Below are 27,689 nucleotides of genomic sequence, written 5' to 3'. Positions count from 1 at the left end.
TGCAGTAGCTTCTTTATCTCCCTGACTGTGGCCCGAATTTGCTGGCACGCTGTCATAGACAAACCATGTTAGGTGAAAAGTATATTTTATTTATTTATTTTAATATACCATCAAGTTACTTATCATGAAAGTGTTACTCAAAGCTCCTGAGTACAAGGCAGGCCTTATGGGATCACTGTATAACAGGGTAGTGTTATGGACACATCAAATTTGATTATAATTTTGGGACATTTCTTATTGTGACTCAATGTGATGTTCTATACTGGGAAATTAAAAGTGTTTATTATGCATATAAGTCTCTAGTACTAAATGTTTTGATGACCTGAAGGAAGAACTAGCCAGAGATATTACGTTACTGCAGAGGTCTGTGGGGTTTCCATAAGCAAGGTTAAGGGACAATGACTGGAAACCAATTCTGTCAGAGTATAAATGTTTTTACTACAACACACATTCTAACTAAAAATCAGGAAGAAATGTTATGACAGAGATTAAAAATAGTTATGAAACCTGTGATTATTACATGTTCAATAACACCAGTAGTGAAACTTGAGTAACTGTAACAATAAAGACAACACTGGAAAATATAACAATTGGAGTGTATAGACCTCAAAAGTCAAGTTCAGATGACCTAGAGGAATTCATACATTTCTTGCATGAAGTACAGAGGGAAGAATAATAGTGGCTGGGGACTTACCAGAAACAGACTGAAATAATACCTATTCAACATTAGTAAGGAAATTAATTACAACTTATGTTCAAGAACAATTGCTTCAGATTGCAAAAAAGTGTACCAGGGAATGGAACATACTAAACATTTTGTTTTCCTAAAGAAATTACTGTTACTTCATGTCAAGTTTTGCCACCATTGATGTGCAGTGATCATGGGTCAAAAAGGTTAATTTCTTTCTACATAAGTCTGTCATATCTCATCACATGTCTGGCTAATGCATTTCCCTCAGAGGATTAGGGAATGCATTAGCCAGACATGTAATGAGATACGGCACAGTACACAAGTTTAGAGTTTTGGAGTTGATTAAGAAAACTGGCAGGTTAGGGGATGTTAAACATTAAACAGAAAAAAAATGATACAAAAGAACAAGAGAATAGGTGGATAATAAGGCTACAAGCACATAAAACACATGGTCTGAATGACAAGGTATCACTTAAACCCTTCTTAGGTGCACAACCTTATGCATATTAAATAATATATACATATTTTTATATTCAATGAATAGTTGTTAGCATCTGTATTATTTATTGACTTTCTGCAATTTTAATTATATGAGTTTTAAGCATATTATATACAGTATTTTTACTGAATTAGTATTGGTTAGTATTTTAAGCTATTATACATAAATATGATATTATATGATTAGTTTATAAATAATGATGTTTGAAATAGATATGAACTTGAAATGCACAATTGTGTATGTATATAAATTATATAAACAGATTCACTATTGTTGTTAGGTGGTTGGTTATTGGGAGGTTATATGTTTACCATTATATATGTATTTATTATTTTTATATATAAAATTGCTATTTGATTAATCAGACTAGGTTTTACTAGTAGCTGATTTTTTAGCATGTATTATATTAAATTAATTGTTTTTAAATATATTAGCAGTATATATACTGGCTCCATGGAGACTGATTATTTAATTCATTTCTTTGTGATGTCATAATTATATGCAACAAAAGATTGGAGGAATAAACTCAGTAGGTCATATAAAAACTAGAGTAATGGAAACTGTTATACTGAAGTCAGATGAAACATTTGTAAAACGTGAAAGCGCTTACTACTGGATTTTGTGTTCTGTTCGTATTAAATTACTTTGTATTAAGCTGTGATGAGCCTCTTCTGTTGTTTTTTGACTTGGTAGTATTGGTCTGAAGAGGCACTTCACTCAGGACTGGCTGGTTTTGTATTTGGTATGTCTGCAAAAGAACTTGACTAAATTGACCACTTCAGCAAAGGAGAATAATATGCTGATAAATACATACAAAAATGAAGAATATGAGATCTAAGAAACAAATTGAGAGGTGAATATTTAATGCAGCACACAGTGACTGAAACTGTAGTTTCATTTAAGGGCCTGGGTATACGATAGTTCTAGCTTTGAGTTTTTCTAATCATATCAACCAATTGGTTAATGACAGAACTATCGTTTGTGTAAAAAAAAAAATATTAAGTCTAGGACATCAGAAATGATAAAGTAGTTATTGTTAGTGAATTAGATTAGACCCACACTTAAGTATAGAATAACAATATCGAAACCTTATAAGAAAACAAGCATGAGTAAACTGGAAAGAGTACAGAGGAAATATTTATTTATTTTACATTTGTTGACCGGGCTAGTCCAACTGGATACATGTCCATTTTCAGTGGAGGCTCGGGGAGAAAAGCTCCATGACACACAGTAATATTTACAGTAAATGACATTTTACAAATAATGGCACAAAACAGATTTTTGCATTCCTTGTGATTCTGATTACAGAATTTTAGCACTTGTCAGCTATGGTTATATATACAAAGAAATCTCCAATAACACTTTAAACAGTTAACTCACACTCTCTTTATTGTTCATAGAAAAGTAACTAGCTTATACGGGTATGGAGATTAATAACCAGAGATAAGTGAGGAAAGTTAATCAGGGTTAGCACTGGGGCTACAGTTTGCATTTAAAGAGGATTATTGAGGAAAGGGAGGTTAGGTCACTGGGGAGGGAATTCCAGGTTTTACCAACAGTGTTAAAGAACAGAGAATCACCAGAGAAATTGTTGGAGGGATGGAGGGTAAGTGGGGTGAATTTGGAACAGAATTTGTCCACAAGAATATCAGCAATGCCCTTAAGGTACTAGTAGTGGCAAGTTCAGTACAGAATTACTGGTTACAACTAATATACCTGAAGAAGACATTACAGTTATATTTTGTATTAGTTGTAATCCAAAGTTTTTAATTTATTTACTTATTTTACTTATTTTATTTTACATTTGCTGACCGGGATAGTCCGACTGGATACTTGTCCATTTTCAGACCCCAGGTAGAAAAGCTCCATACATACATACAGAAAAACTGTTACATTAATCAAGTTAAAGCACTGTTACAGATACAATTGATAAGATAAAATTCATTCATTCTGTCATATATAAATCTGATTTGTAATACAGTAACAATTAGTAAGCAATGTAGGGGTGGCCAAAAGACCTCTTTAGCACATGTTTATATTGCCAGAGTTAGTCAGGATTAGAGCAAGGCCATAGCCATTGCCTTTTAAAGTACCATTTCAGATTTTTTTTGAATTGCGTTAGAACAGGTTTCTGAAGTAAGCTCAGCAGGAAGCGAGTTCCATATTTTACCAACAGAGTTGGCATATAGAGAGTCTCCAGATGAGTTGTTGCTTTTGAGGGTTTGGGCTAGTAATCTGTTGGCTAGTAATCTGTTGGATGACCGAAGTGTCTTGAAATTGTTTTAAGGGGTAATAATTTTTGTAAGTGTGGCTGTGTTTTCAGGTTGGTAGAGAATTTTATGTGCTACTATTAACCGATTGTACTGAAGATGGATAGGCAATTCCAGCCACCCTAGTTTATTTAGGTTCAGACAGTGGTGTGTTCTGTATGCTGTTCCAGTGGCAAATCTAGCAATATGATTAAAGCAGCATTAAGGTCAGACTAACTCAAGTTTGTGAAGAGAGGGGATGCATAAAGGAGGGTGGAAAGTAGATGTGTACGGGCAATTACCGTCCTAGCTAGTGGAATGTGGAAAGGTTTGATCTTGTATAGTGAGCCAGGTTTTTTATTAACTTTAATAGTTTGATTAATATACATATCAAACTTGAGGTTATTATCAACTGTTACACCTAAGAGTTTGGTACAGGGATCTGAGACCAAATTGCAGAAGTGGTTAGGAAACAACTCCAAAAAGAAACCACTGGTAGTCCACAATATGAGGCACAAAAATAATCCACTGGTAGTTCACAAAATAAAGATTTTATTGTAAGATAAAAGGTGGTAAGCACTTTCGTCCCATCAATAGAACTTCAGACAATTTTTAATTAACAAATAGCATTTTTAAAGACTGTCACACAAATCACATGATGTTAAACCACACCCCCTTGAAGTCAATGAACAAAATACTAAAATACATGTTATACTATAAGCATTTAAACACATTTAAAAAACAAGTAAAACCAAATAAATCCTTATAGTGTTGAAAAATAAATAAATACTATCTTCTCAGTGCTCTTAATTTTAAAATGGAATTAATAGAAAGGCATTCATTTAAACCTGGCCAATTGCTGGCATTTAATAATAGTTGCCAGTATAATTCTCTCCTTTCTAATAAGATAGACCAAGCACCACCCCTAATGTTCATATCAATGCTGTCAATTACAAAGAAACAAAAGGAATGTTCACTATTAACAGAGATATGTTTATATAATGCATTGGTATCTTTATAAGTTCTTATTTCATATAAATGCTCATATACTCTGTTTTTTTAGTTTCCTATCTGTTTTACCAATGTAAAAACAATTACTGACAGTGCCATTGTTGAATTTTATAGTAAAGGTTGGCGCGGAAGCTTTATGAGTGGGGGAGAAAAACAATAGCTTTGTTTTGTTAGGATTTAATAGGAGACATCGATTACAGAGCCAATTTTCGACAGTATTAAAAACAGTGATTGATCTTGCTTTTCCTAATGGTAAGTTTGAGGGACATACTGGTTTTAAAACCTTATGATGAAGTACAGATCTTTTACAGATGTCTACAAGTTTCTTCTTTTTCTTATAGAGTCTGTTAATGTGGAAGTTCACCCCACAGGTTTACTTTTAAACTTCTCATTTTACTTATGTTGGATGAGTACAGATGCCTAAAAACACCTATCCAAGAGGGGGTAAAATTAAGAGAGATAGCCAGTAGCCTCAAGTATAACGTTGCCAGAAGAGCAACACTATGTGATTTTCACTAAGATAGGTAAATAGTAGATAACTGGTTTTGGAATTATCTCTGAATGGCAAAGTAAAATTTCTATGAGAAGATCAGAGCAAGAAGGTCAATTTTAACTAGACAGGGAATATCAAATGGGGTGGTACAACTGGGAAAACATTTGTAAGGACAAGATCTTGAGCCTAGAAAAGTAACAGCTCTGGTGGGCAGGGAGGCTCAATAACTGTATAGAAAAATTTTCATAGGTAGATCTGTGTTGGAGTAAAATTTAATGGAAGAGAAGCAGCCTTGGGTTCAATGTTGCTCAGGAGGTAAACCATTTATGATTATTAAAAACATTATTTAGCAAGCAACTGGTGCGGGAGTAAGCTATGAATGCAGACAACACTAGTATATTTTTTCTCTCCTAAGAGTCTTTTCAGGTCTGTAAAGTAGTAAACATTTCCCACTCACAGCTCTGTACTGAATATAAACTACTTCCAGTAATCCACACAGTAATTTTATGCAGGATAATGTACCTGCACACCATGCAAATGTATGTAAAATATTTATATGTTCAAGCCAAACTTACCTGTTTTGAATGGATCTATGATCCTGCTTGTCAGAATATGTCCCTCAGAGTAAACTGTTACATTGCAGTGAACAGATGTTGCAAAGAATGGAACTTCCTTCCGACACCTGCACAGTGGTGCTGGCATCTCCTCTTGCTCCTGTGTGGAAGGTAAACATGCAGTGCTTCTGAAAAAAAAAATGGAAAAAATTAGATTGTGTCCTTTAGTCACAAAACTGGCTTCAGTTGCCCCTACTAATTGCAAGACAATTTTCCATTCATTCCTATAAAAGCACTGCTTTTCTTCAGCTAATTACATTTTATATCTCCTGCTTTGCAGACTTCAGTTACAGTCTGTCACCTAGGTCCATCAATTGCTGTAAACGGTCTTGCCAGTTTGATTCTTTGCTCCTTTGGAATCCCCATAAAACAGACTGGGGTTCACGTCAGCTCATCTACAACAATTCAATCAAAGCCTGAATAATCAAATTAATTGCACTGAAAACAACTGTCAGTGGATCCAAAACAAGGCATTTTTTTTTTTTGCAGGCAGGCAAACCATGCATTTTGGGCAGTCATTTAGGAATGGACAACACAAAAGCTAAGAGTTCTGGCTACATTACATTGACCTGGTAATACAAATGACGTAGAGAACTTTTGAGTATGCTGCCCAGGTAGTCAAAGCATAGCACCCACCAGAATTTAAGAATCCTTTGCTATCATTACCCATTGAATACAGAAATGAAGACTGCATGTCCCCTTGTAAAAAGAAAAATGGCCATAGGTACATCATGTGAATTAGTAGTTATGCAAATAAATTTCCTGAGGATGTACCACTATAAAGAGTCAATGAAAAGCCCCTAGAAAAAGAAAAAAGTAAATTGCTATTTAGTAAAGCTTTATCTTTTCTACGGTAGTTCTATGGTAGGAATGCCACATGGCATTTTTACTGAGCAGGGCATTCCATTCAGCTCCAAAGTAGTACATGAATGATACTAATAGCTCTTTTGAAGTGAAGCATCTAAGGACGTATATACCACCCTCTAAACAGACAGGCTAAATGAACATTTTAAAGATATTTTTTTAAGTCTATGTTATAAAAGGCTAAAAAGTCAGAACTAACTGCTGCTGTTTCATCCCTTTGCTGTAAGAGAAGTACCCAAGCATCAAATGGATTCACCCAATTTCAATTGCTATGTGGCGAAACATCCCTTTAAAAAAAAAAAAAGAAAAAAAGAGCATTGGGGCATTTCACAGATCTGCAGGACAGGTTAAGAACAGTAATGTCTGAAGGAACAGAACATAAGGGGAGGGCACAACATGCACAACTTCCAGCATAAAGCAATAATGCTTATCTTGGAGGATACAAACCAGAAGATTAAGTATTAGTACTTCCAGATAAAAATAAGTTCCTTGCAAAGTTGCAAGACCCTTTTGAAGCTGAAGAGGAAGGGCATGAAGTGAATTATATGGTGAGTCAGCTGTGATAAAGGAATCCAGAATAGCTACATCACATAAATGTTTTGAAATAAAGAAAAGTAAAGTTGTGCAAGTAAACTTACGTTAACAGTACATAGTCTAATGCATCACCACTGCAGTAGCCTAAGTTTACCCCACCTGCACCAACCAGCTTCCAAAAGCTTTGGGCCACCTTCCAGGCAAGGACTGCATGGCCTGCTCCTATAAAAGGCTAGTAGAGCACCAAAAGTCACAGAGCTGGTTTGGCTGCAGAAGCAAGAACTTCTTGATAATCCACCTGCCGACTGGTTATGGTTTTAAAGCTGGGCAGACAAGTCCTTGCTAAGGAAAGCCTTCTTTTCAAATTCAACATTTATGTGAAAATTTACTACTTCTCAAGAATTATGTGCACTTCAGGAATTAAAGTTAAACGGACAATTATGTGTCCAATGTGCTCGGGTGAACTTTTTGTGAGGAAAAGCTTTTACTTCTGACTAAATTCTATACTATATTTACAGTTTAGACTGCTGGGAAAGGGGGCGGCCACGGTGGTGCAGTGGTTAGCATTGCCACCTCACAGCAAGAGGTTCAATGGTTTGACCCTCGGCTGGGGTGCCTTCTGTGAGGAGTCTGCATGTCCTCCCTGTGGTTACGAGGGGTTCCTCCGGGTGCTCCGGTTTCCTCCCACATCCCAAAGACATGTTGTAGGTGGATTGGACACTCTAAATTGGCCCCAGGGTGTGAGTGTGTGCATGTGTGTGCTGTAAATCTCCACTGCCAATCATGAGCAGACAGGTGATCCGTTGTGGCGACCCCTAACCGGGAAAAAGCCGAAAGAAGAAGAAGACTGCTGGGAAAGGATATGGCACTTGTGTGGTGTATGTCAATGTAGTGCTTCAGAGAATCACAGGAGGTTACTAGGCTAACAGCCTTAAAACCTTTTTCAGCCTAGCCATTCATGTGCCAACGGTCCTAATTTTCAGTGTCCATATGCTACAATGGCATTGGTATATGCCTGTGGCTTAGGGGCATATACAAACTGTCCCTGTTCTTAACAGCCACAGGTGACAAGCCAGGGGGAAATTTGTGATTTCCCATCCCTTGGTCGAAACTGCATTTGAATAGGCTTTGGAAAGAGCTCTGCTTCACATGAATGGGGACTGTGCCAGAGAAGGGGTAATCTCTGAGACGCATATGTATCCTCCAACATGTTTTATTTAGTTCATAGATGAGGTTTAGATCCTTATTTTGAGGTAATTCTAATGCTGTTTGTTCTGAAAATATGCAGATCAATCACTGCTGGGCTGGAGAATCCCATATATGCTAGGCATAAATCACCCCTCAGTAGTCTGTAGGATATTAAGTATAGGGACAGGGTTTTGAGGTGGTTTCCATAGATGTATCATTTACACTCTGTATTCTTTTAGTGAGGAACGTAGATACTGTGGTGGTGGTGCTGCGGTAGCATTGCCGCCTCACAGTTAGATGTTGCCCATTCGATTCTCAGAGCATCTTCTGTGTGGCGACATGCATGAATGGGCGTTCCTTCATTGAAGGTTGTGCGTTAGGCCCGGCAAGTCAGCACGTAAAAATCTACTGCCAATCATTAGCGGACCGGAGTTCCGCTGTGGCGACCCCTAACCGGGAAAAGCCGAAAGACCCAAACAAACAATTCTTTTAGTGAGGAACCTCTGTAGCCTTGTCCACTTGTTACATTACTTATGATTTTTCTCACTACCATGGACACATGGTGATCAAAGTTCAGGTTACTTACTGTCAACCTGAGTTTCCAAGTCCCTTACCACTGATTCTACTCTTAGGGGATTGTTATCAATGTTGTAATTTGCAGGGGTAGTTATCTTCCCAAATAATATAATACTGCATTTTTTTTTTCTTTTTTTTTTTTTGCATTGAGCTTTAGGCCATGGTTCTGGCACCAGTTATTTGTCTCTGTCAGACCTTCCTGGAGGATATCTATATCTTTGAGGAATTCACTGATTTCAACTAGCTTGCAGTCGTCAGCAAATATAGTCAGCCAAAGGCTCTCTACATTTGCTTTGACTTCAAAGAAGTATATTCCAAACATGAGAGGTCCCAGTACAGAGCCCTGTGGGACACCACTAGTAAGAGGCCTCTTGGTGGCAGTGTATTCTCCTTTAAACTCATGTCTTCTATGTGTGAGCTATCTGGCTATCCATTAGGTGACACTGGGATTTGTACCTAAATTTGTGAGTTTGCCTGCAATACCGAACGAGGTATTGTGTCACATGCCTTTACCAGGTCAAGGTAGGCAGTATGTATTGTTTTGCCCTCATCCACGGGTCTAGTGACCTTCTTGAAGAAGTCCACCAAGTTTTGTAGGCATGACCTGCCCTTGACAAAACTGAACTGGGATGGGTCCAGTGTTCGCAGATGTCCTATATCTTTTAATAATTCTTTCCATGGCCTTGAATATAAGACTACACAAACTTATGGGTCTGTAGTTCCCTAGGTCTGTTGACGGTCCGCCTTTGTAGAGAGATGACATTTGTAATCTTCCACTCCCTAGGGATAAAGCCTATCTGCAGACTGTAGTTAAAGAGAGACTCTACTGGGCCTGATAGGTCATGTTTTAAGCTATTTAGGAGGCATCCTAGGATATTATCAGTTGTGTGAAATCTTACCATAACAGTAGATGTCCTTCTCTTCACAGCTGCAGTATTCTACATAGAGGGTATTTCCCACCCAGGGCAGCCTGATGCTTGACCAATATGCAAAAGCCTGAAAGACCTTGCATGTGCAGTATGTTACATATATGCTTCCCCACACAGAACTAATGGCATAAAAGGGACACGCGGATGCAACTACTCAAAACTGAACTGCCCCAGAAGAGAATAGTCTCCATAGGACAAAGGAATTCATGCACATCCAGAAACAAAAAAATGCAGAACAAAGAAGTGGGGGTTGGAGGGAGGGAGCAGATACTGCAAAAGTGAAGAGAAAGACATCTACTGCACAGACAGCTCAGGTACTCTTCGGATAAAATCAGGACTATTTGTAGCTGTAATATGTCCTTCTATATCACTGTTGCAGTATTCTACATGGAAGAGAGGGTAAATAAGCTCAAGAAACAGAACGGGAGGTGGAAGGATGAGACGAGCCGTCAACAAACTCATATAAAATGGTTTCAGCAAAACCTGCTCTGGCCTTAGAAACCACATCCAACTTAAAACACTTAGTAAAGGTAAAGATGGAAGACCAAGTAGCAGCTTCAAGGATGGAATTGGTGTCCATCCCTTGAAGAAGGCACCAGAAGATGCAACATTCCTAATGGAATGAGCTGTAACAGAAGTAAACAGAGATTTTCCATGAAAAGAATAACAAAAGAAAGGGTCTATATTACAACGTCGAACTAAAACAAGTTCGAACATTGTAATATCGAACCCTAAAGTCCGAAAGTGGAAAATATCGAAGCTACGGCACATCGACTTTTTTCCCAGGGAAAAAAATTGGCGGGCCGTTTTCGAGGCTTTGTTATTTCCTCCATTGTGGTACGATCTCGGAGTTCGTATATTTAAGTAGGGGTGTGTGAGGGGACACAGGTTTAAGGTTAATTTTTTTTTGTCACCAACAGTGATTTTTCCCCTGGGAACAAAATTGCTGTTCTGTGGTTTCGGTTTCGAACATAAAGTTTGACATTGTGATATAGACCCCAAAGGAAATTGCATTAGATATCCAGCAGGATATGGATTGTTTAGAAATAATCAAACCCAAAGACCTGGGATGAAAGGAAACAAAGAGCTACAAATAGTCCTGATTTTATCCGAAGAGTACCTGAGCTGTCTGTGCAAGTCCAAGGTATGCAGCACCCTATCACTAGCAGACTGAGCAGATGGGAAAAAGGAAGGGAGTTGTACTAACTATTTCAAGGACAACTCATTTACTCCTTTGGGCATTAAAGAAGGATTAGTATGAAGTGACACACTGTCCATGTGAAAAGAAAACAAAAAGGAGGAATGGCCATAAAGGCCTGAAGCTCAGAAACCCTCCGAGCAGAAGTAAGAGCCAGCAGCAAAACAGTGTTCTAGGTAAAATATTCAAAGAAGCAAAAAACTGCAGGCTGAAAAGGAGCTTGAATCATTTTTTGCCAAAAAAAATTAAGGTCATAAGGAGGAAGAATAGATTTCCTTGGTGGCCTAATATGCGGGACACCTTTAAGAAATTGTTTGACCTCAAAATGAGAAATCAAAGGAAGACTCAGGGGCAGACAAGCAAAAATGGCTGACAAACGGACCTACACAGAAAAATAGGCCAAACTAGACTTAAGCAACTCACACAAATAAGAGAGGACCAGAGTGGTTATGAGCATGACACCAGTCTGAAAATCTTTTGAATTTGGACATAAGATTTTCTGGTTGAGGGTTTCCTTGCCCCCTGTAAAATCCTAAGCATGTCCTCAGAAAAGTGGTGCAAGGGATCAAAACCCTTTACCCACAGTGTCAGTTGCAGAGTAGACAAGTGGAGATGGATCAGACGTCCTTTGTGAGGAGATCCACCTGATGAGGGAACTTGATGATTGCCCCTGGCCAGATACATTAAGGGGGGAACCAGTGTTTTCTCAACCAAAATTTCTCTTGGAAATTCTGCTTCACCCAAGGCAAATTTCCTACCCAAGCATATCCAGTGCACTGAGGCAAGAAGTGACTAGCAGAGTGAAATTGGTGTGGGACTGTCAATCCTACTCTCTGCTGCTCATTACTGCTCACAGTGTGGACCACCGACGCAGAAGTGACAAATGAAAGACCCACCAAACTGACCACATGCAGCTCACCAGGTAATTTTCTAGTAAGGTCCTCTTACTAGTTCCACCTAGTGCAACTCACAGCTCTGACATAAGTTTCATTGGTTGCTGCTATATGGTTCCTACCTTTTTTTTTTTTTTTTGGTGCATGTTACTTAGGTTGCCTTTCTCTTCAATTTTGCCTCTTATTAGCAGTGACTACACAGTGGTTACTCTTCTAGCTGTTGTAGTACCAGCAGTATCTTATCAGACAGTTACTAACTTTATTTTCTGTTTAATACTACCAGAACTGTTGATCACACCTAGCTCTTATGTGTTTTACCTCTGAAAACTGAACTAGTCATAAAGTACTTCATCTTTCAACTATCACCACCACCCCACTTTCAAATATGTAACTATCTAAATAGTGCATTTTAAATTACTGCCCAGTATATGAATTTAGCCCTGCAGATTAACACCCATCATCATGGAGTCAAAAGCTGCTCATGCCTCTCACACAACCAGTTTTTTAGCACTAGGAATATACTGAGACAGTGTAGGAAGTACCTCGTGTTTACTTATGCCTAGATCATTCTAACACCGCTTTATGCCTAGATCATTCTAACTCCGCTTGTAAGAGAATCCACTACCTTCTAAGATACGAATCACATCTATCCCATTGACAGTAAACAGATCAGAACTACACCACTACATGCTAAGGTAATCAAAAAAATCCCTACCTGAACCTTCTAGGTAACCTCATAGAAAACCTCAGCAGCCTACAAACACACTTATCTAAACACAGACCCAACACCTTCATACAGCAAGTAACAAAGACTGCAAGCCTATTACCCTAAGGTCAGACAGGCTTACACTGAATCAAAGTTCTTCATTTTGTTGTTAAAAATATTGACACTGCGCTTACTAGACCGGATAAGGAGACATATGATCAGCTGTGTCTGTGGTGCTAAAATTAGAGAAGCTACAATGGGCCTCAAGACCTTTCACCGCCTCAAATGTATGTACAATCTTTTAGACACCCATGTGAAGGTGAATGACATTGTATACTCTACCTTTAGGGTGATACAGTGAGACGCAACTAAGCTCACAACCTGCATCTCTCGGGAAAGTATTTCTTTCTCTACAAGAATGATGCTAAAGTTCGATGAAAAAATGACTGCTTACATAAATGGGGCCATTCAAGGGGCATCCAGTAAGCATCTACCTTGGACCAGGTGAGTTAGCATACCTTCCTGCTTCGTTAAGGATTGCCTGCACCTGTGGTATCATGGCTTCTGTATACTGGCTAGAACTTCTGCTTCACCCATATTGCTTTTTTAGGTAAAGTTCAACTCACAAGCATAATCATCTAGAAAATTTCAACTCAAACATTATCAGGGTTGATGTACTCAATGTTGACAGCTCAAACATAGCCTCTGAGGTTCGAGACTATATCACCCTTTAAGACATACACATTTGTGAAGTTAATGAGACTCGTTTCCAAAACAGCAATAGCATTCCTATGCCATGCTACTGGGAGTTGCGGGAGTGTATCCACATTTATTAAAAGTCCTACTAACTTGCGTCAAATCCTGTATAATATCAACTTTGAAATGGTAGAAATCCTAGTGTATCTAAACAAAACTGTCAAATACATTGTTGCTACATGCAGGCCCCATTCCATGCTCCCTTTTCACATACTGATTGCCCAAGTCAAACTGAAAACCTTTCCATTTAGCCAAAAACCCTTATTATAGGAGACTTTACCTTTCAACCAACTGGCAAACCTGTACACCCAGATATTCCTCAATTTTGTCAATACCAGTTCCCTAGAACAAACTCTCATCTTCCCCATCAGAGCAGTAAACTTTTCAGCCTTGCTTTTGCTAACTGCTCCCTTTCTTGCAGCACCCCAAATGTATTTATTTCCCTCTTCAATTCAGTCCACTTTCCTTTAAGGTGTGATCTTAATACGTCTCCCTATATGTAAAAAACTTGCAGTATTTTGGGATTTCCTAAAGCCAGACACTAGGTACATACTCATATTTTGGACAAACACAAGTGGCATTTTTCTCCAAACAAATGTGTCCCTAACTCTACCCTTGTTTTTGCATGTTCTTCAGAGCTCTAATCCCTCATGAATAAAAGCACTGAAGAGGATACCCCCATCTGCTACAAGCATTATGCTTTCACAAGTAAGCCAGTATGGTGGAACTCCCATACACAGCAGAACTTAGGAAAAAGAAAAATATTGTCACTAAAGAAATGATGAGAAAGCAGTAAGCAAAATTCTTAGACGAGCCATCAGGGAATGCAAAACCACCTATGACTATAAACATGTCAAGGCTTTCTTCAGTTATAGAGCTCAAATATAATACTCAGTCCTGCACTGAAGTTATCTGTAATTGTGTTTCCTAGTCTGATCCAGAAATCGCAGCGAGTATTCTTGCTAACAAAATCAGCTCCAGCTTCACACTCCACGTCACTTTGTTCCCACAATTTCTACTCTTACTGTCCCATTTGAAAACCACAGCTGATATTCTTGCCAACAAAGTCCACTCCAGTTTCACACCCTTTATGTCCAACTGTTGCCCCAATTTCAGCCATTACTACCCACTTGTGATCACCCTAAGTGAAGTCAAATCAGTTCTCTCTAGAGGTCAGAAGTCCCATGTGTCTTGACAATATCCCAGACTGTCTACATGGTACTATCAAGGACTACATTGCCCATCCCCTCCAAAGCCTCACTCTCATTACAGACTATGTTCCTGAAGCTTGCAGAACAACCACAACAGTGGCCATCAACAAAGGCAGCCCAACAACTGACCCCAGTAACTATAGATCTGATAGTCTTACCAGCATAATCTATACATCTACAGAATACATTATTTGTCTCACGCAGCTTATCTGCCTAGATATTTCATCTAGGTAAAATGATGTCTGCACCTCCTACAGCAACGTATCTCGTTGTCCACATTCAAAACTAGCATCACTACTGGACGGGTAAACAAGAATTCATGAGAGCTACTAATGGAAATGATATTCTTCCGAGAGGAAACCAGCCAACCCTTCTCACTACACTGGCAATGTAGCCAAGATCTAGAATGGTCATAAGCTTAGTATAAACCCATGACCCAATACTTAACAACATCCCTTATGTACCATACAAACTACTAACAGAGTGAACTTTGAACAAATGCAGAAGTGAGCTTAAATAGAAGTTAATTTGAACACAGTTACTGTGACAGAATAATGCATATCACCATATAATCAATATATGCTGCTGGATGTGTGATAAACATTAAAATATCACCCCTAAGTGGATCATTTATTGTCAAAAGCACAGCAGTCTGAAGACAATATGTTTATGTACTTTTGTAAGCATTCTTCAGCAGTAGCAGTGTAACCATTTCTATGCTATTTTACAGCACAGTGCTTCAAAACCACATAACAATGCCACTCAGTACACTGTTTTCTTAAAACTTCTGTGAAGCTGGGCAAACAGTAGCAGCAGTGTAACTAGTTCTGTGTTACTTAAACCAGGCATGCAGAGGTAATGTAATACCTTTTGTAGACGGGTACAATTTTTACAACACAGCCCCTCAGTCTTTATGACCAGCATGAGCCCTTAATCAGGAGGTATTGACTCCTAATAAAAGGTTTATGTTTTTCTAAACACTGGAACAGCGCTAATGTTAAACCTATGTTAGTTCATTAAAAAGTACCACGTGACTTTTGTGTTCTACTGTTTTCTCCGTACTGGACTAGCATCATAATTTTTCTTTCTTTCTTTCTGCTGTTATGAACTGGGTACAACAAAAGAACTTAAAGTTTGTAAAATTGACTGTAAGGTATAATTGCTTTCTAAACCACTCATTTCATTTAATTTTTCTTGGCACTGTAAATCTCACACACAAGCAAACTGATTTTTTTTTTAAATGATACAGGGATTGAGGTCAGCTTCTTTTTGAAGCATCACCTACGATAGTCACCCAAGAGATGCAGATTTGCTTCTTTCTCAGGGACAATGCACAACTCATTTAACAAATAATTAAAAACAGAGTTGATCAAATCAGGCATATTCATATAAGTACTTAATTTACCAAAATTGTAAGTCAAAAAACCAAACAAGTTTGTGTTTTACTTCAGAGAAGGAACTAATCCCCAGATCAACAGCTAGATGACCCTCTGCTTTTCATTTACTGCCAACTATTTACCTGGAAAGTCCAACTAGGAACAAGTCTCATTTTCAGAGGAGGCAAGTAGAGAAAATCTCATTGTAAAATGCATTTTTACAATGAATAACAGTAACAAATTAAACATTTTAAGAAATACTTTGCAGGTATTGAGACCTAATAATAAAGTCATTTAACATATGTCCCTACTCCGTCTCATACAAACTCCTCAGAGGTGATGTATGTCTGGCATACAGAGCAGTCTCTGACCCCCACGTTGATGAAACTGCTGCATATCCACAAGCCAAACTCCATTCGGGTGACCCACATGCAAAACCTCAACTCGGTCTGCGACATCAATAGGACTTGCATTAGGAGAGATTTGTCTCCCAGAGACTCCCCCATCTGTGGGATAGACACTCTCTATGTCAACCAGAGTACCTCATTAACCCTCTTTAAGAGGAACCTGGATGACTTGATGGGAAGTAGAAAAATTCACCCCTGGGATTCCACCTGTGTCTCTGCTGGACAGGAGCATTGGGTGCTGACTTGTGGGATCATGGGCTAATTTATTGGCTAGGCTTATAAGGGCCTCAGGGCCAGCAGACTAGTAATTTTCTATGATCTTATATAAATTAGAAGTTCTATTATCATAACATTTTATTTTATTTTTATTTATTTTACATTTGTTGACCGGGCTAGTCCAGCTGGATATATGTCCATTTTCAGTGGAGGCCCGGGGAGAAAAGCTCCAAAGGTTATAACAAGTAAGGGGAATACAGAAAAATTACATAGAAAATATACATATCAAAACAAAACAAATAATTGCAATACGCAATTTATAATATCATAACATAGTCTAAAATAATACATAGTCATAATTTTTTTTTTTTTTTTCTCATAGTATATATGAGATAAGTTGTATCTACAAGGATATTATGTCCATGGGGATCAGTCAGGATGTGTTATAGTGAGAAGGAAATATTGAGGTAGAGGAAAGGAGGAAGAAAGGTTAATCAGGATTGGTACAGGAGCAAAGCCAGTGTTTATTAAGATGGATTCTCAGTTGTTTTTTAAAGAGTGGAAGAGTGGACAAAGATGAGATATTAAGTGGAAGTTTGTTCCACATTTTGCCAACTGAGTTGGAAAAAAGACAATCTCCTGCAGCATTATTGGGTTTGGTACTATTAACTAGTAGTTTATTTGAAGAACGTAGTTGTTTCAGATTGTTGTAGGGAGTAAGGAGGTTAGAGAGTATTGGTGTTTTGGATGGTTGATATAGAATGTTGTGAGCTATTGAGAGCTGTTGATAAGTAAGCCTGTTAGGAAGTTCAAGCCAGTTTAGTTGTTTTAAGTTCAGACAGTGGTGAACATAAATCAAGGACATGCAAACATGTAATATCTAGTAATATCTGTAACAGCTGGCGATACAAGAGTAATGATAATGCACGTACGCTCAGGATGTATACAGATTGACATAAATGAGGTTAGATGTCACTGGAGCAGTTAACAGAATAGAGTCAGAGGTGGAAGGGGTATAAGCAGAAAAACCAAGAACAAGGTGATGAGGAGTATAACGAGGGGGTATAAGTAGGGCAGGATTAAGGATACAGGTTAGTTGGATGAGTGTACTGGGGTAAAAAGAGGAAAAAGAGATAAGGGATAAATTAATAAACATAGATTAGTAATGGAAGAGATACAGAGAAAAGGGTGGTTTTAGTCAGGATGGGAACACGAGCACAACCATGAGAAAGTAAGGTGCTGTTTTAGGCTGTGCTTGAAACCTGTGGTAATGCTATCATGTTTTAGGATGGAGTTACAGTTCTCGGAGTTTCTTTTTTAACAGCATGTATATATATTCTTGCCGTACACTGTGCAAAAGAAAACATGTCTCAGTAACTGGTTTTAGGAACCATGAAAGATTTTGTATGCTGGCTTACTCTTATTAACATCTTACAGTGATTTAAAGTATTTAATTGCTTACATGGATTAGGATGGCTGCACTCTTGTAATACTATGTCATATAGCTGGTGTAAAACACTGTGATTTAGCACATTGGCTCCAAGGTTTTTATTTGCTCTTTGATTTGCCCTGTGTGCTTTGTTATACATTAAATGAATATGTACCTTGGCTTTCAAAGTGGTTGCAAAAGAAAGTGTTTTTGTCTGGCTAGGCTGAAGTCTGAAAATGCCATGTCCTCTTTTCCTCCTATTCAGTGACAGTTTGCTTAGTTTACTAAACTTATCTGACTTACATTTTTTATTTTACTGGGAACTTCATGTTGGGTACGGCCTGTCTTCAGGTAAGACTACCATCAGAGTTAACATAATGCTCTAGACAGTGAAAAAACACTGCAAACACTACATGATGTTTACATGAATATAATGAACAATCATGTACACTGACAACGATAACTTCTCACTGAAAATCTGCAGACCATATTCTCTGTTTATAGTCCTTTGAGTACATTCAGTAATACTTAAAAGCATTAACATCTCAGCTACAGCAACATACCAGGATGTCTCCTTGTTGCTTTAATGTCACTCAAAGGCCCTCAATGATACTTCTTTTAGTCTCTCTGCTGGATATGTGTACGAGGTATGGAGGATAGTCGTTCTGTTAGCCCTCAACAATGATTAACCTTACCAGTATCATTTGTAAAATAATGCAGCATAGCATTCTAGAGCTTATAATGGCAGCTTACAATCCCTCAATCCTAACCAGTTTGGCTTTGTGAAAGGCATGTGCTTTGTACTAATTCTGGCAGATTTCTTTGAGAAAATCACTGAAGCAGTGCACAAAACCAAATCCGTGCAGACTGCCTAGCTGGATTTAGCCACAGCCTTTGATACTAGCCCACATTCTGATACCACAGAGAAACTGACCCAATTAAATACTAACCCTTACATAACTCACTGAATAATAAACTAGTTCATAGAGTGGACCAGCAGTCTTCAAAAAGGCAGGTCACTACTGGCATCCTTACTCCTCTTCAGCATACTCTGCTGATGTGCAAGCTAATATCAAGGGTCTCTTGCTGACTAAGTTTGCTGATAGCTACAAACTTGGAGCCATTATCAATTGACCAGAAGACATCCATATCTTCCAATAAGGCCTAACTGCATGCTGCACAACAAACGTAGGCATTCTATGCTAAGCATTAACTCGTCAATGCATAAAACAAGCTATGGGATTGGAAGCATAAAAAAATTTTAATTCATACATGCAAAATGGGATTAAATGTAGAAGCATCCTACATAATGCCTGCTACACCCAGAAACAAAAAAGTTCAGAGATGCTACACTGACTGAATTTAGTCATACCCCTTACATACTATGAGACTGTAGATGAAGGCCAGCAGCCTCTGCAACTAGGGTTGCCACCTTTTCAAATGCCGAAAGTGGGACATTTTTGGTACAAACTTCAGATTTTGCATGCCAAAACATACCCATGGCCAGTACAAAGGACAGAACTTCACTTTTTTGCCTAAATAAAAGCTTATTCTTGTAGCATTTTAGTTGCTTATTCTGTTTCTTATAACATTTAGGTGTTTCAGATACAGAATAACTGTTTTATGCAACTATTACATAAAATGTAAGAAATAATGTTGCCCTAAAATCTCAGGACATTTGCCATTTTTACAATTTTTTTGCAGGACACAACTGCCCAAAGAGGGACTGTCCCTCGTAAAGTGGGACAGGTGGTAACCCTATCTGCAACAACATCCTGACTTATGGAAGCATACGTTCAGGTACACTGCAATCTATGGAACACTGAGCAAAAATAATTTGAGTTAAAACACACCATACTGAAATAAAAATATATACATTTACATTGCAAACTGCCAGAAAAACACAAAACTATATCAGACATAAACTGCTGACACATACATGCTACTGTGCACATTGCAAAGTTCATAGGTTCATAGGTTAGTACTAGGCTAAGTGCCCTTGCAAGCCATTTTAAGCCTAGCATTCAGAGATTCAAACCCTGTACCTTGTGTTTGTAAGGCAAACACCTTAACCATTAGCGGGTTGCAAATCAGCATGTTCAAATGTGATATACACAAAAACAGCTGCATGACTGGGGAAGGACAGCAGTAAGTTCAAGCTATTCAGCTACATAATCATGTCAGTATGCACTTCTATTTTTTTTTCTTCTTTTTTTAATTTCTCCAAATCTTTTGGGTTTCTAATACCATGATGGGAATGGACACCGTTCCTAAATCAAAGTACGATTAAAGTTCATGAAATTAGTATAGTTTCAATCTTTGATGTCAGCCAAAAGTGCTCTTTGCAGCACCCACAACATGCCCAGTCAAGGACTCCTTCTGCAGTTCGTATGGGGTTACATGTATTGGTAACATATCTAAATATGATTGTAGATTCTTTTTTATAAGACCCATTGCTCCTACTACTACTATTGGAACTGTCTAGGTATCTTTCTTCCACATTGCTCTCATTTCTGCCTGCAGATCCTGATATTTTATTACTTTGTGTCTCTCTGTACCAGGGGTGGCCCGTGCTATCGGACTGCCGGACTGCAGCCCCCTCAACAAAAAAAAAAAAAAAAAAAACATTTTTTTAAAAATTTGCGCATGCGCAGTAGCCCAGACTACTGCGAGTCTACTGCGCATGCTCCAGGCAGTCCGGCAGTCCAGGTAGGGAAACATAGGAGACGTCTGTACACTTTTAAAGTGCACAGACTCGCTGGGAAAACACATCGGGGCCGGACTGCAACAGCAGCAGTCAGCATCGGGACTGTGGATTAGGGTTTGGATTGCAGGACTGTGGATTATTGCACGGGCATTTGGATTAACGTTATGGAGAATGGGCGGCAAGGACAGGTAAGTGTGTTAATTATTGTTTAGAATGGTAGGGAAGTGTGTGAATGAATGTATGCCTATTTGAATGGACTGGTGTGTGTTTCAAATAGTAGGGAAGCCTATTTGAATGGTGTGTGTGGTGTGTGTGTGTGTGTGTAAATGCCCCAGGTGCTCATGGTGGTGTGGTAGGGAATACCTCAGGCTTGAACCCTGTACCCTGTTATGCAGGTGTTAAAGACTTGAGTTCCCTACCCACCACCATTTGTAAAAAAAATTGCAGATTTTTGCCTCATATTTGATCTGATCTGTTCCTCATAATATCTGTGGTTTGTAAATGTTCCAATGCTTGATATTTGATGGTGTAGTAGTAGCATTGTTGCCTCACAGCTGCAGGTTCTCAGGTTTGATTCTTGGCTGGGGTTCCTTCTTTGTTGGGTCGTTTGCTTGATATTTGATGGTGTAGTAGTAGCAGTGTTGGAGGTTCCTTCTTTGTGGGATCTGTTTGCTTGATATTTGATGGTGTAGTAGTAGCATTGTTGCCTCACAGCTGCAGGTTCTCAGGTTTGATTCTTAGCTGGGGTTCCTTCTTTGTGGGGTCTGTATCTTCTCCCTGTGTTTGTGTGGGTTTGCTTTTGTGTCCTCCCATGTTACGAAGACATGTCTGCATTATTTCTTCCTGGGCCTCTGCTGAAAATTGTTTTTTGTTCCAAGTCAGACTGTCCTGATTAACAAATGTTAAATAAAATTGACAGGCATTTGAATTTCAGACTTCAGGTTTCTGAATGTTTAATTTCTTACATATTTGATGGTGCAGTGGCAGTATTGTTGCCTCATAGCTGCAGGATTTGTGGTTTGATTCTTGGCTGTGGTGCCTTCTTTGAGGAGTCTCCATCTTATCTCTGTGTTTGTGTGGATTTGCTCTGGTATCCTGCCATTTTACAAAGACGTGTCTACAGTATTTCTCCCTGGGCCTCTGCTGAAAATTGTTTTTGTTCCATCAGAAGTAAAATTGACAGGCATTTGAATTTCAGACTTCATAGTCTTCAGAAAATACATAGTAAAACAACTTTTTATTCTAGCAATAAATATATAGTAACACAACCTTTTATTATAGCAATTTTTTATGTTTATAAGATGACTATTTGAAACTTTTCCTTATTTTTGGGACTGTAATACCCTGTTAGTGGCTTTGTCCAGGTTTTTTGTGCTAATGTTGACAGATATGGCAAGAATTGAATTCACTGAATATGTTTGAGGGCTGTATTCCCTCATTACTGGGTTTGTCCAGGTGTTTTGTGCTAAGGGGTTGACAGCTATGGTGAGAACTGAATTAATTAAATGATAGCCATTTAAGTTTCAGTCTTCCTCTCGTTCACAAAACAGCTGAGTTGGCGTAGTGGTATGTTGCTCTTGACTGTTTTGCACAGGGACCTTGTCTGTGAAATGTACGATGGTAACACAGCATTTTTCTTTCACAAAGCAGGTGATTTGGCATAGTGGTATGTTCTAACTCTTTTTTGCACAGGGACTTTGGCAGTAAAATGTATGGTGGTACCGTGGTAACACAGCATTTTATTCTAGCAGCTTTCCAAGATTATACAAGCAATGTTTAATGTGTCCCTGGTTTTTGCCCTTTTGACCCACCCCAATAAATTTTGCTTTTTCCAGACTTCTTGTGCTGCGAAGTTGAGATGCAGTTGAGTATTGAGCAGATTTTACAAGGAGCTGAGAGCTGCAGGGGAAGCGAAGTTTAGTGCTAATAGCACAACAGGCTGTGTGCTTGCTTTTGATGCAGAAGGTTAAGATACTAATTATGAGCCTGTTATCAGTTTGCCATCCATTTCTTATTGCAATATTACTAGCTTATTTTTAATGTAATTTAGGCAATTTATTCCACAGGGGCATCAGACACTTTATTGTTCGATGAAACCATGAAATGTAAAGGTGATTGCTAGCACCAACCTCTTCATTACAGATTTATTTAACGTGGAATTATTTAGATGACTTTTTTACTACTTCAGAGATTGTGCATATTTACTGATAATGGTGGACTGTAGAATTGTGCATATTTACTGATAATAGTGGACTGTAGAAGTTTGAGTAGACTTTTATGATGGAAATGTTCTGAATTGGACAGTTTTGTTTCATTGTTTACTGGAAAAATGTTCAAAGCAATAGGAAGGTGTATCAAAGAGCACATGTATGTTTCATATGCAAGGGGCCTATGATTTGAAAACAGCCCAGAATTAATTTTTATCTGCCACGAGTAAAATGTATTTTCTTTGAATGTGGATTTTAATATTGTTTCAGTGAATGTGAGTTTCAAGGGCAGAGAAGGTTTAATGCTGAGTTTGTTATGTCTTAGTGTTTGTGCTGTAAAATGCAAAAATAAAACTTTCAAATGAAGTTCAAATAATCATAGAAGTAAATCAGTATGCACATTAGTGTTTATGGTAAATGGAGTGAAATAGCAAATTAATGGATCATTGGAATGGCTGCAGGGAGGCTCCATTCGACCAGGGTTTTGTGAGGGGGAAGGGCAGCAAACTTAGACAGCCCCAGCTGAACCATACCTCCCAACTGTCCAGATTTTCAAAGAATGAATAGATGTTTTGCTTCTTATTTTTGATTTGTTCCTCATAAAAATTTGTGGTTTTCTGGCAAATCATTTAGGAATTAAGTCACTAAATAATGACACACCTAGTTTCAGACTTCATAACCTTCAGAAAAATGCATGCTAAAGTAAGACCTGTTCTATCAACTGTCCCAGTTTATAGAAGAGCATTTTTGTACTGTTTATATGTTCCCCAATATATTTGGCCTTGTCCAGATTTATGTCCCAGTTTATACAAGAGCAATTTTTAGTACTGTTTATATGTTCCCCAATATATCTGGCCTTGTCCAGATTTATTGCATTAACAGGTTGAGAGGTACATGCAAATAAATTGCTTTATAGAATTAGGCATAGCCAAACCTCTGAACTGTCCCTGATTTTGACTCAAAATGTTGCTCTTCCCCTAATGATCCCTCCGCAAAATAGCAATTTTGGAAGAAAACATGGAGGGTTTATAATTAAGAAATAACTGTAATAATCAGATTACTTTTATTTCAGAAATGCATGTAGATTATTTTATTTTGTCAGCTGCTCAAGTTAGCAGTAGTAATATTAGAGTGTCCCTTCTTTGACAGGTTCCCAGCTGTATTGTGTTGCTATTTTATATTTTTACATCACATTTTTGGTCCATTTTTCATAAAATTGTGATTTTTTGGCAAATTAGTGACAAATAATTAAAGACTGAAGTTAGAAAATAATGACAGACATTTGAGTTTCAGATTTCATACCATTCAGAAAATTCATACTAATGCAAGACCTCTATTAGCTTTCTAAGGTTATAAGAGCAATATTTTAAAAATTGTCCTTATTTTTGGGCCTTTGTCCCATTTCTTTGTATGGCTTTGTCCAGATTTCTTGCTCTGAGGTTGAGAGGTATGACAGATGTGTCAGGGCCATCACAAGTCAGCCAGAGACATTTCAAACTGTGACATACTTGTTACATCCCACTCCTCCATGTAGTGACTCTGGATGTGTCGAAGCAAGGCAAGGAGTAGTTATGCAGTGTAAATGTGCAGAGAATCCCACCCATCCAAGGTAAATACAAGTACTAGTGTGGCTTTTCATCTGTCCTTGATTTTTGCAGAATGGTCTGGTTTCTGTCATATTTTTTGTACTGTTGATTTATGCTTATTACTCAAAGTGCATGTTGCTCTGTGTTTAAGTAGCAATACTTTAAGGACCATCAGGTAAGCTTGGCTGAGATTGCAAGATGCAAGTAAGCTTTAATAAGCATACTGTTAAAGAATTGCCAACATTGAAAGCCTTTCTGTTGCCATGTACAGAATACTTAACTAGATAATGTATAAGCCTTGGGTATTGAAATGCATATGCCAGTATTTGTAATAAAGGACAGAATTAAATTATTTTAAGAGTCTCATTACACTTGGAGACTTACAGTCATCTCTACAGGCTTTAACCATAAACCGAATGCCAATCGTGTGGTCTATAACCTGTACAGTAATCCTTTTAAGCAATGTATCTTGAGCTTATTTCTTGTTTGCTTTTCATTTTTTACTTTGATCATGTTTTCCCCATGAAACAAGTAGTTGTTAGGCAGCAGGTCTTTTTTTGGATAAGGAACATTTTTACATGTGGGGGCATCAGAGATTTCTACTTTCAGCATGTTACTTTAATAAAGCTGAATATAAATTATAATTAGAACTGCAGTGCAAGAAGTGGTTTGAGTTGAGTGCTGCTTGTTTTTCTTATACTTGATTTTGACTGGCATTCCATTAATGTATTTAAAAAAAAGTAATTTATTTCTTCATGCCTCACAACCTTTTTTGTTTCCATCTAGATATTAAGCTGTCATGCAGCCAATGCATTGAAATATTTTTATTCTTCTACACTTCATTTTGTCTTGATTGGACTCTCATGACAACTGTTTGGCACCCAATGCAGTATATTTAGTTTTAGTGGTTTGCTACTACAGGTGTTTGTGTGTGTGGTAGAGAATACCGCAGGCTTGAATCCTGTACCTTGTATGCAGGTTTTAAAGACCTTAATTCCCTACCCACCACCATTTGTGAAAAAAAACTGCAGATTTTTGCCTCATGTTTGATCTGATCTGTTCCTCATAATATCTGTGGTTTGTAAATGTTGTAATGCTTGATATTTGATGGGGCAGTTGTAGCATTGTTGCCTCACAGCTGCAGGTTCTCAAGTTTGCTTCTTGGCTGGGGTGCCTTCTTTGTGGGGTCTTTATCTTCTCCCTGTGTTTGTGTGGGTTTGCTTTTGTGTCCTCCCATGTTACAAAGACATGTCTGCATTATTTCTTCCTGGGCCTCTGCTGAAATTTTTTTTTTCCAAGTCAGACTGTCCTGATTAACAAATGTTAAATAAAATTGACAGGCATTTGAATTTCAGACTTCAGGTTTCTGAATGTTTAAGATCTTGCATATTTGATGGTGCAGTGGTAGTATTGTTGCCTCACAGCTATAGGTTTTCTGGTTTGATTCTTGGCTGGGGTGCCTTCTGTGTGGAGTCTGCATCTCCTCCTGTGTTTGTGTGGATTTGCTCTGGTGCCCTGTCATTTTACAAAGACGTGTCTGCAGTATTTCTCCCTGGGTCTCTGCTGAAAATTGTTTTTATTCTGTCAGCAGTAAAATTGACAGGCATTTGAATTTCAGACTTCATGTTCTTCAGAAAATACATAGTAACACAACCTTTTATTCTAGCAATTTTCTAAGTTTATAAGATGAATATTTGAAATTTGTCCCTATTTTTGGGACTGCATTCCCTCATTATTGGCTTCATCCAGGTCTTTTGTGCTAAGGTTGACAGCTATGGCAAGAACTGAATTCACTGAATGTTTGAGGGCTGTATTCCCTCATTACTGGGTTTGTCCAGGTGTTTTGTACTAAGAGGTTGACAGCTATGGTGAGAACTGAATTCACTAAATAATAGCCATTTAAGTTTCAGTCTTCCTCTTTTACAAAGCAGCTGATTTGGCGTAGTGGTATGTTGCTCTGTTTTGCACAGGGAGCTTGGCAGTAAAATGTATGGTTCTAGCAACTTTCCAAGATTATACAAGCAATGTTTGTGTCCCTGGTTTTTAGGCTTTTGACCCCCCCCCCCAATACATTTTGGCTTTTTCCAGTTTTCCTGTGCTGCAAAGTTGAGTATTGAGTAGATTTTACAAGGAGCTGAGAGCTGCAGGCAAACAGAAGTTTAGTGCTGCTTAAGTGAAGTTGGTTTGCCTTGTTAATAGCACAACACGTTGTGTACTTGTCTTTGATACAGAAGGCTGTGGGTTCTACTCCCACAAGGGGTGGATGCTGCTGTACTGAGAATGTTCTCCTTGGTGAAGATACTAACTATGAGTTCGTTATCAGTTTGCCATCCATTTCCTCTTGCAATATTACTAGCTTATCATTTTTTTAATGTAATATAGGCAATTTATTCCTGAGGGGCAACAGGCACTTTATTTTTCGATGAAACCATGAAATATAAAGGTGTTTGCTAGCAGCAACCTCTTCATTAGTTACAGATTTCTTTAATGTGGAATTATTTAGATGACTTTACTTCTTCAGAGACAGTGCATATTTACTGATAATGGACTGTAGAATTGTGCATATTTACTGATAATGGACTGTAGAATTGTGCATATTTACTGATAATGGTGGACTGTAGAATTGTGCATATTTACTGATAATGGTGGACTGGAAGTCTGAGTAGACTTTTATGATAAATGTTCTGAACTGGGCAGTTTTGTCATTATGGGTGCATGCATTTTGTTTCATTGTTTACTGGAAAAATGTTCAAAACAAATTTAAAACGCTCTCTAACAACTGTAATATATTGTACAAGGAATATAATTTAGTACAACGAGGAAGGTGTATCAAAGAGCACATGTATGTTTCATATGCAAGGGGCCTATGATTTGAAAACAGCCCAAAATTAATCTTTATCTGCCACTGGCAAAATGTATTTTCTTTGAATGTGGGTTTCAATGCTGTTTCAATGAATGTGAGTTTCAAGAGCAGAGAAGTTTTAATGCTAAGTTTTCATTGTGAGACTGCATTGCTTTGTTTAGTAGATGACTTAGTGTTTGTGCTGTAAAATACAAAATAAAACTTTCAAATGAAGTCCAACTCATCATACAAGTAAAGCAGTATGCACATTAGTGTTTATGGTAAATGGAGTGAAATAGCCAAGTAATGGTTCATAGGAATGGCTGCAGAGGCTCTTCAACCGTGATTTTGTCAGGGGGGAAGGGCAGCAAAGACAGGCCCAGCTGAACTATACCTCCCAACTGTCCAGATTTTCAAAGAATGAATAGATTTTTGCTTCTTATTTTTGGTTTGTTCTTCATAAAATTTGTAGTTTTCTGGCAAATCATTTAGAAATTAAGTCACTAA

The 27,689-nt window shown here is 38.0% G+C and overlaps 1 protein-coding gene across 4 annotated transcripts in view; it reads right to left on the bottom strand.

The window, feature by feature from the left end:
- LOC122816784 (interleukin-4 receptor subunit alpha-like) overlaps positions 1–27,689 on the bottom strand; it is a 635,553-nt gene that overhangs the window by 342,823 nt on the left and 265,041 nt on the right. For all 4 annotated transcript variants that reach the window (XM_044089808.1, XM_044089809.1, XM_044089806.1 and 1 more), the window contains exon 4: positions 5,519–5,685. In XM_044089808.1, the coding sequence (XP_043945743.1) occupies positions 5,519–5,685 (167 nt within the window). The remainder of the gene's footprint in view (positions 1–5,518; positions 5,686–27,689) is intronic.

Source organism: Protopterus annectens, chromosome 12.part0, assembly GCF_019279795.1.
Source record: "Protopterus annectens isolate FY-2018-M chromosome 12.part0, PAN1.0, whole genome shotgun sequence".
NCBI lineage: Eukaryota > Metazoa > Chordata > Ceratodontiformes > Protopteridae > Protopterus > Protopterus annectens.
Note: the sequence above shows the minus strand (reverse complement) of the source record. Positions and strands in the feature narration are given on the sequence as shown.